At 43.1% G+C, this 15,052-nt stretch overlaps 1 protein-coding gene across 1 annotated transcript in view; it reads right to left on the bottom strand.

The window, feature by feature from the left end:
• LOC147660770 (transient receptor potential cation channel subfamily M member 2-like) overlaps positions 1 to 15,052 on the bottom strand; it is a 979,384-nt gene that overhangs the window by 183,399 nt on the left and 780,933 nt on the right. Inside the window, exon 28 of the mRNA XM_086951478.1 lies at positions 2,350 to 2,501. Within this exon, the coding sequence (XP_086807604.1) occupies positions 2,350 to 2,501 (152 nt within the window). The remainder of the gene's footprint in view (positions 1 to 2,349; positions 2,502 to 15,052) is intronic.

The following is a 15,052-nucleotide window of genomic DNA, read 5'->3' as shown; positions in this document are numbered from 1 at the left end:
ATCAACCCAGTGAGTACACGCCATATTTAAAACTGAAGAATAAAACTGGAAGTATGACCCCGGTAGAAAGACTACGTTCGGGATGAAGAAAGTGAGTTAAAGAATAGATCTCCGTGGCGGCCATCTTAAAACGGAGTAGAATAGTAAAACAGAGTGCGTGTGCCGGGGAACGGATCAAGGTGCAAAAAGGGTGAGCGTGTTCATTCAGAAATAAACAAACTAAAAAAGATAAAGGATTATCCGTTTTAAAAAAAAAACAACTAAGTCAGTGTACTCAAGAGTAAGTATAAACAAAATTACAAAAAGCGGCTGAATTCCAAATGTTCATTGAGCCCCTTCGGGTGACAAGAGTCCAATTTCTTCTTTTTTTTAACCTGAGATTGAAAACCGGGATATTATCCCACCAGGAGTTGTCCCATGCAGAGGGGGAGGGTCTGAGGATGATGAACTCTGTCTTCTCTGAGTTGAGCTTCAGGCAGCTGCTGCTCATCCAGGATGCAACGTCTTTCATTCCTTCCTGGAAGTGGAGTCTGGTGGTGATGGGGTCCTTGGTGAGGGAGAAGATGAGCTGGGTTTCATTGGCATAGGATACTGTAATGAGTCTGTGCTGTCTGACTATGGCGGCCAGGGGGACCATGTATGTTAAAGAGTGTGGGGCTGAGTGATGATCCTTGGGGTACTCCGCAGTTGATTTCCGTGGGTTCGAAGAGGACAGTGAAAGTCTGATTCTGGTGTTCTGCTGGTGAGGAAGGATCCGAGCCAGTCTAGAGCGGTTCCCTGTATGCTGGCTTCCTGGAGTTTGGCGGGGAGTGTGCGGTGGGAGACTATGTCGAAGGCTGCAGAGCGGTCGAGTAGGATCAGGGCTGGGGTGTGTCCTTGGTCAAGGAGGGTCCAGATGTCGTCTGTGGAGGCAAGTAGAGTGGTCTCAGTGCTGTGGTTGCTGCGGAATCCAGATTGGGAGGGGTCAAGGATGGAGCTTTCTTCGATAAATTTTGTTAGTTGGATGTTGACGGTCTTCTCTGACTTTGGCCGCGAAGGGGAGGAGGGAGATTGGTCGGTAACTTTTTAGGTGCGTGGGATCTGCTGAGGGCCTACTGAGTAGAGGTCTAACTTCTGCGCATTCCCAGTCAATGGGAAATTTGCCTGTTTCGAAGATGGCGTTGATGGTGTATCTTAGTTCAGGAGTGATGGCGGTGGCTTTGTGGAAAATGTGAGGGGGGTCCCCTCCTACCTACCTGCTCCAGGATTACAATGGTTCGCCCATTAATACTATCTTGTCTAGACTACAGCACTACTTTACTAGTAGGTCTCCAGAATACGCTACACAAAGTCTAAAAGGAGGACAAAATGCATCAGCAAGATTTGTTTTTGGGTGAAGCTGCAAGACCCTTATCGCTAGCCATTTGCAGAAATTGCACTGGCTTCCAATTCGAAATAGAAGTCTGCATAAGGCCTTCTTTATCTGAAATAAAACTTTGCTACATTCTTCAGTGTTCACAAGATACATACCTTCTACGAGTTCCGATGGCGTGTAACAAGATGTTATCACATTTAAGATCACAACAGGACCTCTCCCATTTCAAAAGACAATTAAAGACTTACCTGTTCAGTCTTCAACTTAAAGATCTTCTGCAATTTTGACTATTACCATGGGCCTCTTTAATTTCTCACCTTTCTTGTTCCTGATCCTTCACAATCTTGTGTTCAAGCGGCAAGATGCCTCTTAAGAGGTCAAATATCCGCAAAACAAATTTAAGATACTAACAGAGTCCTACACGGATCAGTGCTTGTGTGCCAGTCTAGTACTCTTCATTTAGTATGTAAGAACCTTTCATGGATCCCTTAAATACTGCAGGACTACGAACACCAGCTTAGTACTAAATAAATCCTGTGCTCTAAACGTGTAGTTTTGTTGTGGTTTCCAACGAACAATCAATTCATTGAATAATTTGAATACGACAAGACTGATCAGGACTGAGGCTTGCTTAAAGTGAAAGTCATCACAAGATGCCACTTTATGTCTCCAAAACCAGTAGCCACAAACATGTGCTAGATTGCGAAAAAAGGTTCTAAAAAATTGCCTTGTTGCTATGGCTGGAGGAGCACCTAAACAGCAAAATGTCAATTTTCCTGGGTCTGTGGAAATCCTTTCACCGACACGAATTGCGAAGAATACCAAGTATTAAAGGCACATGCTCTGCTTATGGAATCTTGTATACAAATGAGAACAAGTGCTTAATATAAACCAGGCAATGTGGGGTGAACAGTGTTTTGATAGAAAACATTAGACTTGGGAGCTCATCTTTTAGCGTGGAGAAGTTGTACCTTATCCCCAGTTTAGATTCTCACCTGCCATGGCACAAGTTCATCGGGCACTGGGCAGCGTTCCACATTAGAGGCAGGGTACATCAGCTGGCGGGAATTCACGTGGTATTCACATGTGCTGTACGTAGGTTTGTCCTCAGAGGTTGGCTCCTCAGCTTCAATGCACTTCAGGTTTACTGCAGGAAAGAAAGGGTATTAGTTAGTCCCAATACCCAGCAAGCACTGGTAGCTGGAGGACTTTAAACAGTGGAAGATCCAACAAGGGAGCACAGTTTCTTGATACACTGACGCAGACTGGAAAGCTGCACTATACCAGCCTTTCATGTAACATATCTCGCTGTTACTGCATGACCACTTGTATTAGAAACCCACAGCCAATCAGGGGTTTTCAGCAAACAATGCTTTAAACTCAAGGGATTCTTCAGACCGTACTTACTATGTTAAAAGCCAAACTATAAGTCATATAATGCACAGTGATGTTGTTTAAAAAGCCAGGACTAGCCAATGGTGTCACATAAGACATATGCCCCCAGGTGGGTTTATTAAATATCAGGATTACATACCGGAAATCTTCATTACTCCAATTCCACATTCCTCACCCCAGTAATTTCTAACCTAGATGTGAGGGCCACCTTACTGAGGGCTCTATCTCTCATCCTTTGTTTCTTTTTACTTCCCAATCCACCACCTGCTTTAACTCTTTAAAGGGAATGATAATGATGTAACCAAACTCCCAACTTCTTCTCTCCTTATAATCAAGGCAGGAGGGTTGTTTTGTAAGCAATGAGATGAAGAATGTAGAATTGGAGGGATTAGGATTACTGGTAAATAATCCAGACATTTGAGGATTTGGGTATATTATATGGTACAGCTGGTGGTTGTGTGACGAAACCACGCATTTTTCAACGTGACCATTTAAAAGCAAATATCTTTACCACGCATGTCTTGTCTTTACCATGCATTTCTTTACCTCACATACTTTTACTACGCATGCCATTACAACAATAATATAAGTATTACCCAGCTAATTATGAAGGTCTTTAAAATATACATACATACACACACATACATACATATATACATACACACAGATACACATACATATATACATACACATACATATATACACACATACACATATATACACACATACATATGCACACACCCACACATACACACATATAGATATATATACACACACACACCCACACATACATATATATATATATATATATATATTCATTCACTCGGATCTCCTGCATAACACTGCAACGTGAAGGAATCACAAGCCACTCCAGCCGGGTAGGGTTTCAGATATTTTTTATATATATATATATATATATATATATATATATATATATATATATATATATATATATATATATATATATATATATATATTACCTACTGGCGGTCGCCAGTAGGTAGTTATAGTTAGGATTTTTTTCAATGTTAAATCTCAAAATTCTATTTGGAATAACTTTGGCGCCGGTTGACGAATCTGCCTCAAAATTTCCTGAAAATGGCCTCGCGGCGTTCCGGTCCTTCCCTGAAAGTTTGGGGGGGATTCGTCAAGCGGGGGCTGAGATAAAAGGGGGGTCCCAAAACGCGTTTTCCCCATGTTAAATTCCATAGGGCGGTCGATTTCACTTTTAGCCCGAACGGCTGAATGGATTTCCACCAAACTTGGCAAAATTGTAGGGACTGGTAGCCCGATGTGCCTTTGCTATGTCTCAAGATATGTCCTCCAGTGGATTTTGAGTAATTAAGGTTCAAAAATATATATATATCTATAGCCGCGCTCCGGTACGCGCACCGGTACGCGCACCGGTACGCGCACCGGGCGCTTACCGCGACTTGCGCGCAGAAAGCTGATTGGTTCTGGGGTGTCTGTAAACATTCTAAACAGTCCGGAGCGGCCGCCATCTTGTGTCTCGGTAGGATCGAGACACGAGAGGTGGCCAAAACAAAGAGGGAAATGACCATAAGGGGGCAGAGTAGACCCCCCTTGACCCCCTAGGTTTGATGTGGGGGCCATAAAAGGGCCCCGCGGAGCAAAAAAAAAATTAAAAAACAATTATTTTCGCGGGGTGAGCGCCCGATACGCGCACCGGTACGCGCACCGGTAAGCGTACCGGGGAGCGTACCATGGGGAAAAAGAATGACAGTTTTAAAAGTAGCTGTTTAAAAAAAAAAATGTTTTGTTGTTTTTTTTATACATACACATACATATATATAAATGCATATGCATATATATATATGCATATATGTGTATATGTGTGCGTGTAGAGAGAGGTAGAGAGGTAGAGGTGTAGAGGTAGAGAGGTAGAGAGGTAGCGGTAGAGAGGTAGAGATTAGTAGAGAGAGAAGAAGAGAGAGGTAGAGAGGTAGAGAGTAGAGAGTGAGTAATAGAGAGTAGAGAGTGAGTAGTAGAGAGTAGTAGAGAGCAGTAGAGAGAGTAGCAGAGAGTGAGTAGTAGAGAGTAGTAGAGTGAATAGTAGAGTGAGTAGTAGAGAGTAGTAAAAGTAATTTACAATCGTTCGGAATATCGGTGTTTGGGCAGATATGATCCAGGGACCCCCAGTATGCAAGGGGAATTAGTCCCCCTCTACAAACGGGCCAGTGGCCTGCATTGCACAGAGGTGTAACAAGGGTGTGGCCTCATTACACTTCTCTGCAATGCAGCTCCCTCGCGCATACTGGAGGCTCCTGGTGGACCAGTTGACCCCAGGGACCCCCAGTATGCAAGGGGAATTAGTTCCCCCTCTGCAAACGCGGCAGTGGGCTGCGTTGCAGAGAGGTGTAACAAGTGGCATAGTCTCATTACACCTCTGCAATGCAGCCCCTGGCGCATACTGGAGGTTCCAGGTGGGCTAATTGGCCCCCATGGGCCCCCAGTATGAAAGGGGAATTAGTTCCCCCTCTTCAAACATGCATGGGGCTGCGTTGCAGAGAGGTGTAAAAAGGGTTGTGGCTTCATTACACCTCCCTGTAATGCAGTCCCCTGGCGCATACTGGAGATTCCTGGTGGGCTTTCAGGTCTTATATAGTTAGGAATTAGCATTAAAAAAACCTTTGAAATTCACTGAAAAAACCATAGGTTTCACACCAGTTATAGTTAGGAATTAGCATTTAAAAAACCTTTGAAATTCACTGAAAAAACCATAGGTTTCACACCAGTTATAGTTAGGAATTAGCATTTAAAAAACCTATTAAATTCACTGACAAAACCATAGGTTTCACACCAGTTATAGTTAGCTGGAAATTTTACTGACATAAAACCATTGAAATTCCCACGTTATAGTTAGTTGGACTCACTATAACTTGCGCGCCTGCAATGCACTGCTGATGACGTCACATATTACATCACTCATGACATGGTCAGTAACATCACTCATGACATCACTGATGACACCATCCTTGTGACAGACCTAATTTCAGTGTAATGTAACGCTTGAAACACATATTCAAAAATAGAAACAAACATTTTCAAAAAAATGGAGATACCCAAACCAGTAACAACAACCAATTCAGTAATTCCACAATCTATATACACATCCACTCATTCACCAATAGTTCTATATAGTCACTCATATATATACTCACTCATCATATGTAGTGATACACCTATACATCCTGTTACACATCAGCAGTCATCCAAAAGTTACTCACACACATACTCACACATGCAAATAAACTATTGAACATCCATTTATTTGCATATACATTTATACACACACTACCACCTTACTTCTAAGGAAACTTACACATACTTACTCTCTTAAACAATCACTTATAGAAACACATACTTATTTAAACAGGAACTCCTACAATCTCTCACTATATATACTATACTCACTTATATATATCAATACTCACATATACTAGATTAAAACATATGTCGTTACTAATGAAGACACTAGTGAGACAGTCATTCACTCACTAACACACACATATACACACTCATCCACCCATACAGTCCTGCACATATGCTGTCTTCAAAACACATACAAACAGTGAGTCAGTCACCAACCCCTGCAGCCACTTATACACAAAGAGAAACACTGATACAAACATTTAAATATTTAAACAATACTCGCTAATATATGTATTCACTAAGATACACTTAATAAGCCAGTTAACCAACCAATTTTTTTTAAAAAAACATCCATTTACACACTTATTTAAACATTTATTCTTCCATCGACCTTTACAAATACATATATAAAACAAATTTATTTTTCAGAAAGACACACATTCACTGGATGGTGTCATCAGTGATGTCATGAGTGATGTCACTGACCATGTCATGAGTGATGTAATATGTGACGTCATCAGCAGTGCATTGCAGGCGCGCAAGTTATAGTGAGTCCAACTAACTATAACGTGGGAATTTCAATGGTTTTATGTCAGTAAAATTTCCAGCTAACTATAACTGGTGTGAAACCTATGGTTTTGTCAGTGAATATATATATATATATATATATATATATATGCAAATTGAGAATCCGATCCGATCCACAGAATTCAGACAAGCCCACAGTTTCACCGTTGAAGTTCTTTAATCGGCAGGCACAGAGGTCAAAAGATAACGCGTTTCGAACAACAAGTTGTTCTTGGTCACATGACCCGCGTTTTTTCACAACCCTCTATTTAAAGGTGTAGAACATATGTAGTCATAGACATAAACAACATTTCTCTTCAAAACTCAGAGCAGTGTTTAAGCTTCTGTATCAGTTACATTCACTGGCAGAAATTCATACAGAAATTTCAAAGTATAAGTCAAGTGAAAAATAAAAAAGAAGAAAAATGTCCCCTTCTTATTGAGTATTCAATATAAATTGACTTGACCAGCTCTCTTGTTATCTTTGAAGGAGAGACTCCGTTTGTAAATGTAATTTAGCAAGGTCCCAGGAGAATTACGGTATAGTACCCATATACATCATAATGTATGAATATTTAAAGGACAATTTCGGTATAGTACCATAGACCTATTCTATACACATAACTCTATATAGACTTTTACCGGCATCAGCAGTGATAATACATACACAAAATACACAAATTGTAGAGAGAACGTAAATATCTTGTGTGTGGACCTCGCACAAAGGTAATATCCTCTTCTTCACAACCTAAAGGAAGGAGAGGAAATAATTCAATAATTTATCCAATGCAAAAGGGGAGGCAATATATAGAGATCATTATGATATCCATGGGACCTATTTAATAATATATTACACACATTGTATCATAGCTAGATAGAGACTGGTTTACCGTGTAAAAGAAGGGGTTTGGGGCGTGAAAAAAGTGCAGGAAGGGTAAATAAAACAAAAAGTGTACTGTTTTGGGTGAGAGTTCAGCCATCTTATTTTCCAAATTCTGAAACTATTTCTTTTAAGATGGGAATGCAATTCCTCATCCATATTCAAACCAATAGGGAAACGGGTGCCTGCCAAAAGAATCAACCTTGATTCTAATTTGCGTAATGCTCCCAATCTGTCGCCACCCCTGATGCTGTTTTTTATAGTGGCAATTCCTATGTAGTTTGCTTTAGAAGCGTCACTTTGGTGGACTCGGTTGAAATGCCTACTTGTGCTGTAGGAGAAGTCTTGGTTGGTAATCGCCCGGAAATGCTCCAGAATACGTTTCTTAACGGGTCCTGTAGTTGACCCAATATACCATAAGTTGCATGGGCAGCGAATGAGGTATACAACATATTCTGTGGTGCATGTTATCAGAGTGTTAATCTTCCATTTCATTTTCGTTTTGGGAAGGAGAATCTCGTTACAATTTTGACTATGTTTGCAAGCCTTGCAATTTCCACATTTCCTGAAACCCTTAGTTGTTTTCAGCCAGTCAGTCTCTTTGGGGGCTAGATGACTTTGTACTAGACAGTCTCTTAATGATTGGCCTCGTTGGTACGAAATGCCCGGTGAGTTGCCAATAGCGTTTCTTAGTATTGGATCTTGCATCAGTATGTCCCACCTGTTTTTCAGTATTTGTCTGATCTGATTGGACTGGTTGCAGTATTTAGTGATAAATCTCACTTTAGGAGTTTGTATTTTGGGAATCATATCCGTGGTGGTTTTGGGCGTTAAGGCTTTCTCTCTTGATATTTTTTCAATTCTAGATTCAGCTTCATTGAGGGATTTGGTGGAATACCCTCTAGCTTTGAATCTTTCTTTCATCTCTTCTTTTACGTTCTGGAAGTGTGATTCTGTCGAGCAATTCCTTTTCGCTCTCAGGAATTCACTGAAAGGGATTCCCCACCGAAAACTAGGGGGGTGGGCGCTGGAAGAGTGGAGTAGAGAGTTCCCTGCTGTCTCTTTACGGAAAAGTGATGTGGCTAGTCGGTTATTTGCCTTGGTGACTTTGACATCTAAAAAATCTACGGAGTGTTTGTTGTAATGTCTAGTAAATTTTAAATTCACCTGGTTGTTATTCAGACAATCAATGAAACAATTCAGATCATTTTCCGTACCCCGCCAGATAAAAAAGGCATCATCTATGTATCTTAGCCATCGTACTACATTCAATGCCCATTTCTCCGTTTCGTCATTCCAGAGCACCTGCTTCTCCCACCAGCCCACCATGAGATTGGCATAACTGGGGGCGAAGCAGGTGCCCATAGAAGTCCCTTGTTGTTGTCTGTAGTGTTCTTTGTTAAACAAAAATACATTTTCATTCAGACACAGCCTAATCATCTCTAAAACCATACAAGTATGTTCAAGGTATTCCAATTTTCGGTGTTTTAAGAAAAACTGACAAGCTTTGATGCCATCCGTATGCCTTATACTCGTATATAGGGACTCAACATCCAAACATACCAGCCAACATTGTTCGTCCAAATCGATACTTGAGATTTTGTGGATAAAATCGGTGGTGTCCCTTACATAGGAGGATAATTCCTTGACAAATGGGAAGAGAAAATAGTCTATGTAGATGCTGGTGTGCTCAAAGAGGCTATCTATAGATGCAACAATTGGTCTACCTGGTGGTTTCGATATACTCTTACGCACTTTCGGCAAAAGATAAAAGGTTGGGGTTTTAGGATTTTCCTTATGGAGATATCTCTCTTCGTCCCATGTTAGTAGACCCTTATCTCGCCAGTGCTTCAATTGTTTATAATATTCTTCTCGTAGATTCACTACGTATCGTTTGTCTACTTTACAATAACATCTTTCGTCTGTCAATTGTCTCATAGCCTCCTCTATGTACATACTCCTAGGCATCAGCACAATGTTCCCACCCTTATCTGAGGGCTTGATTATTATGTCAGTATTTTGTTGTAGGTTCTTAATTGCAATTCTTTGTTCTCTACTGATATTTCTGCATATCGTTCGAGTTTCCATCAATTTATCAAAGTCCCCTTTAACTAAATCACTGAAAACATCAATATTATCTCTCGGTGTAATGGGTACAAATTTAGATTTTCTCCTGAAGTGAGTCCCAGCCGGGGCCCCTGTATCAGTGTCAGTTAAATATGTTGTTTGTGCCTCTTGCACGCTCTCAAATATGTCCAATGAACTTGGACAATCTTCTTGTGTTTGTTCAGTTTCTAGTGATATTAGATCCCTAAGGGTGGGAATCTCACCTATTATCAATCCTTCCATGTTTGGTTCCATTTCCTCCCTAGGGTGTCTTGTCCTGACCTTCCCAGCATGTATTTTACAAAGTTTTAATTTTCTTTCAAATTTATACAGGTCCGCTCTAAGGTCAGCATAATCAAAGTTAGACTCTGGACAAAATGACAGTCCTAGTTGCAAAACATTTATCTCGTTTTCAGTTAAAGTTTTGTTAGTGAGATTGATTACCGTTAACTTTGAGTTGTTGTCCATCATAGTTGTCTCTTGTTCAGCTGGCCCCTTGTTCCCATGCCGGGCTTCTCTGTTGGTTTTTCTCCTGCTGTTTCTTTTGCGGTTGAGTCTTCTTTTCCTTGGGTTTTCGTTTTTAGGCGTCCTCTGCTTGAGTGCTCTTGTTTTCTGGAAGGTTAGCAACTCCTTGGAAAAAACCTGTTGTGAATCTGTCATAGATGACCCGCTGGCAACGGAATCATTATCTGAACTTAGATCTGTTAATTCGGTCTGAATATATATACACATACACACACACATACATCCAGGAAGAAGAAAAGGCCACAGCAGGGGAAACGTTGGAAGCACCTTTACTTCAAAACAGATGCCAAAGAAGTTCAAAACACCCGCTGTGGCAAATGCATTTCGGCGTCTTTCGCCTTCCTCAACGCCGTGGGTGTGACGATCAGGAAGCAGGTGAGTATCCCAGATTTAAATGTCCTGCCCCATCCTGCTTCGTGAAGGGCTGCTCCGCCTCCGAGGTAAATACCTATTGCCTTAACCTCCATGCAGACGCCTCACGGACAGCGTCTACAGGTCCCAGCATGCACTTCTTAATGCTGGTAGGTAATACGCAGGGTGGATCAGTGCCGCATAGAACCCCAATGTCCAAGAGTCCAGAAACTGAGTGCTTCCTCGAGGGCCCAACCGCATCAACCACCTTGCCGCAGGAATCCTTTTAGCGGGGACCTGTAGGCGCTGTCCATGAGGCGTCTGCATGGAGGTTAAGGCAATTGGTATTTACCTCAGGGGGGGAGCAGTCCATCACGAAGCAGCATCTGGCAGATACAGTCCTAATTTTTCCCCTTCAGTGGAGTCCATTTCTCAACCATGATTTTTGCACCGGTTTAAAAATTAATGTTTTTCTAGCCCTCCAGTGGGCCTCAGGTTCGTGTCTACCAGCATGCTTTTCACTGGCGAGAGCACGCAGTATTAAAATGAGTCACAATCCATTTCTGGGTTTTCAACTCACCTTCCCTATGATTAAGATGCCGGAGGCATTGAAACGCGTCAGGGACTAAATTCAATTAGGCTTGCATACTTGTTTCCTGTGAATAAATGGTTCTGCTGAACTGTTCTGCGTGGAGTGCGTTTCTGAAGATTGGGGGCATTCCTTGACTGAATATATATATATATATATATATATATATATATATATATATATATATATCAGGCAGGGCATTCAAATCCACGTTCGCACCTCGTGATCTTACCTGGCGCTGAAGAAGGCACATAAGCCGAAATGCATTCGCCATCTGTATGAATAAAGGTTGCCTCCATGAGTTCCCCCAACGTTGGCCTCTGCTCTTTTTTGTAAGGAGTTTGCTCTGAATATATTATAAATATATATATATATATATATATATTTTATAAATATATATATATACATATATATATACATATACATATACATATATATAGTTAGAACTGGGGGTCTCTAATTGGCAGAGGTAAGTACCTTCGACCAAGTAGGGACCCTCACTTCTAGTCAGGGTAAATGGATACACACAGTAGATAACCCCTGCTCACCCCCTAGGTAGCTTGGCACGAGCAGACAGGCTTAGCACCAAGTCAATGTGTACAATATTTGCACTTAACACACACAGTAATTGTACAACACACCACAAACTGAGACCACACAGGTAGGTATATCAAAAATATAACTATCTAGTTTCAGCAGTAACAAAAACAGTTACAGGATGATTGCATGATATCTTCAGTTCTTCTTGGTATTTATCTTGTTTCTAGGAAGGTTTCACTATGAAAATCAGTCTCAGTAATCTGCAAATATGGTTGGAGGCTGTTGCTTATAAAACGATCATATGGCTGTACCTAGCGCTATTCTACTGAAGCGCTCCTCTCCAGCTGCACTATCCTATCACACGGACTCCCCCTGGCCTCTACCGAACCCGCTAGCTCCCCGCCCGCTCCTGATACTTCAGTGAGCGGCGGAAGGATCAAATAACTTTCTGGCACGGAGGCGGCAGGCTGGGGATGATCGATGAGGCTCCCTCGTTGCTCTTCTACTTCGGCGAGGCTCCCGGCATCTCCTGGCTATGGTGCCCTGTGTAGACAAATCCGGTCGCGGCTCTTCCGGTGAGCCCCCTTGATGATGCGGCGATCTCCTGGGTGCGGAGCAACCAACGCGCAGCTTGCAAGCCGAGCCTTCCACAGCCTTCCAATGACAGCGCAGCGCTCGGGTGAGTCCTCCGTGACGCAGGAACTTCTGCAGGGAGTTTAACCAATCCGAGCACGGCACCTCACAACCAGCCTTCTACAGCAGCCAATCGGAGCGCGGCCCCTTCTATGTTCTCTTCGCGGTCTGGGAACGGAGAACGGCACCTCGAGACCGATTTCAGGGCCCCGGCCCGCAGCGGTGGTATGCGACTAGGCTAAATCAAGGCGCCCAGTGTAAGCAGATTGTTCCTGCAGCCTCTAATGCTTTCAGGGGATTATTCAGCACTGGGGATGCTCACAATCTCGGCCACCACCAAACACGTGCCGATGAGCACGTCGATCTTTTAACACGGCAGGCAGTTATAAGCGCGGCACTCTCAATCGGGTCAGAGAGCAGCCAGCGTGCTACACGGGGCAAACGGCAGCAACTCTGTCAAGCAGCCCACGATCTCTGCAGCACACAGCAGCCTCAGGAGACATAGCAGAGTCTTTCAGCCCTTGGCAACCTTTCTGTCCCTGGGTTGCAAAACAGGGGGCCAGCTCTTCTCAGGCCCTTGGAGATTCAGAGACACAGCACACAGCAAAGTCTTTGTAGGTCAAGCAGGCAGGGTCACAGCACAAAGCAAAGTCCCTCTTCTCCTCAGCTTCAGTTGAACAGCAGAACAGGTCAGCCCTTAGAGCACACAGCAAGGCAGTCTTCCTTCAGTTCTTTCAGCGGTCCTTCTGGCAGAGGTTCCTCTTGATTGTAGAATCTAAAAATCTGTTGTCAGGGGTCCTTCTCTTATACCCCTAAAAGTCTTTGAAGTCTTTGTGCAAGTGGGCCCTGAGCCCGGTCTAAACCAGTTCTGGGTGTTGCTGGAGCCTTTTGGCTTCCTGGCTTCTTCCTTCCTTTCAGTGTGAGGGGCAGAGGCGACAGCTGCTCAGGAGGAGGTGGAGCCAGCATTGTGGCAGGCAGGCACAGCCCTACTCACTCCCAGGTGCTATCTCCTCCCACCACTCTAGTTGCAGATGCAGTCATTCAACCACGGGGTTACTCAGAAACCTCCTGGGGGCTCCCCAGCCCCTGTCACCCTCAAACCAGACAGTCAATCCACAAGCAGGCCCATGCACACAGAAAGGTTAGACAAGATAACAGCCACTTTCTAAAAGTACTGTTCTCAAACACAGAATTTAAAAACAACCTTTCCTGAAAGATGTGTTATTAAATTCTGAGTTCAGGGATATCAATCACTTATGTCCCATCTTGTTCCTGTTGGAAGATAGGCTGGTATCCATTGGGACCAGCCTCCCCCATGTTAGTCTATGGAGCAAGATAACCTTGCAGCAGTGAGCACACATAATGGTTGCTGTTCACTACCAGAGCAGGTTACCTGCACTAGTACATGCTCTACCTTTCCTATACACTGCACCCTGCCCAGGGGGGTACCTTGAGCCTTCCATAGGGGTGGCCAATGTGTACATAAAGGGAAGGGTTAGGCCCAGCCAGTGGGGTCACTGGCCAGGAGGACATGGCAGTTCACTGACTGCACACAGGCACTGCGGTGGCAGGGCTGAGACACCATTTTAGGGCTACTCATGTGGGTGGCACAATCAGTGCTGCAGGCCCAATAGTAGCATCTGTCATCACCAGCCCTGGCACATCCAGTGCATTTTACTAGGGACTTCGTGGTGATACACATATGCCAATCAGTTACATCCAATCAATATGATAATTTCCATAGGGAGCACTTACACTCTGGCACTGATCAGCAGTGGCAGAGTGTCCAAAGCATCTAAACCAGCAAAAACGAAATCCAGCACAGCATCAAAAATACAGGAGGCAGAGGCAAAAAGTTCGGGGAAAGCCACGCCAAGGGTGTCATCAGGTCTAATAAATATATATATATATGCAGCCCGTCCCGACGTTGTCCGGGAGCAATCATGGCTCAGGGCCCCCGCCCGCCCTGACATTGTGTAACCTGCCCATGGCACTGCTGTCACTTTTTCCTGCTGTAATGCCCCTTTTGGTACCTGCCCACGAAACACATTATTAGGACTTGTTGACTGTTCTCCGCAGAGGTGTGACCCGGGTGCTCTGCGTGATGCACAGGCTGTGTCCACTACCTTTTCATATTTTTAATCCCCTCTATTTTCATTGTGTTGAACGTTACCCATCCACCTGCCAGTGATTAACAGAACAGATTGTCTACGTGTGCTTTCTCTTTCTTTCTTTATACATTCTTTGCTTTTTTTTATTTTTATAAATGCTCTTTTTATTGAGCCTCCTTTGTCTCCTTAATGGAAAAGTGCAGGTAGTTAGCGTCACAGAGTACCTGCTTGCCCCTCAGAAGTTCCTGTACTGTCCCGTCACTTCCCCCGACAACTAATTGATTCAATTTCAAAGGAAATGCCTTTTCTGAGCAGCAATGAATGTGTGAGAATCGCACTCTATATTCGTTGTTTAAGCGATGGTGTGATGTGTGCAATGTCAGATTGATGTCTGCTAACATGCGTGAAAAAATCTGAAAGTGGCCTAGCCCCTATGAGCAGCTAGGACTCTGACATGCAACAACTTAAAGCAGTATTCCATTATGCACTTTAATCAATGTTAAACAATTTCTTTTCAACAAATTTGCATTTTCATTCCATACAGTTCATAAACACTGTCAGGTCGGAAATACAGATGATGTATACAAAAATCAACAATACACTTCAAA

The sequence above is a fragment of the Lissotriton vulgaris genome, unplaced genomic scaffold (assembly GCF_964263255.1).
Source record: "Lissotriton vulgaris unplaced genomic scaffold, aLisVul1.2 SCAFFOLD_262, whole genome shotgun sequence".
Taxonomy (NCBI): domain Eukaryota; kingdom Metazoa; phylum Chordata; class Amphibia; order Caudata; family Salamandridae; genus Lissotriton; species Lissotriton vulgaris.
The sequence above is the reverse complement of the archived record's forward strand: the minus strand, read 5'-3'. Positions and strand labels throughout refer to the sequence as shown.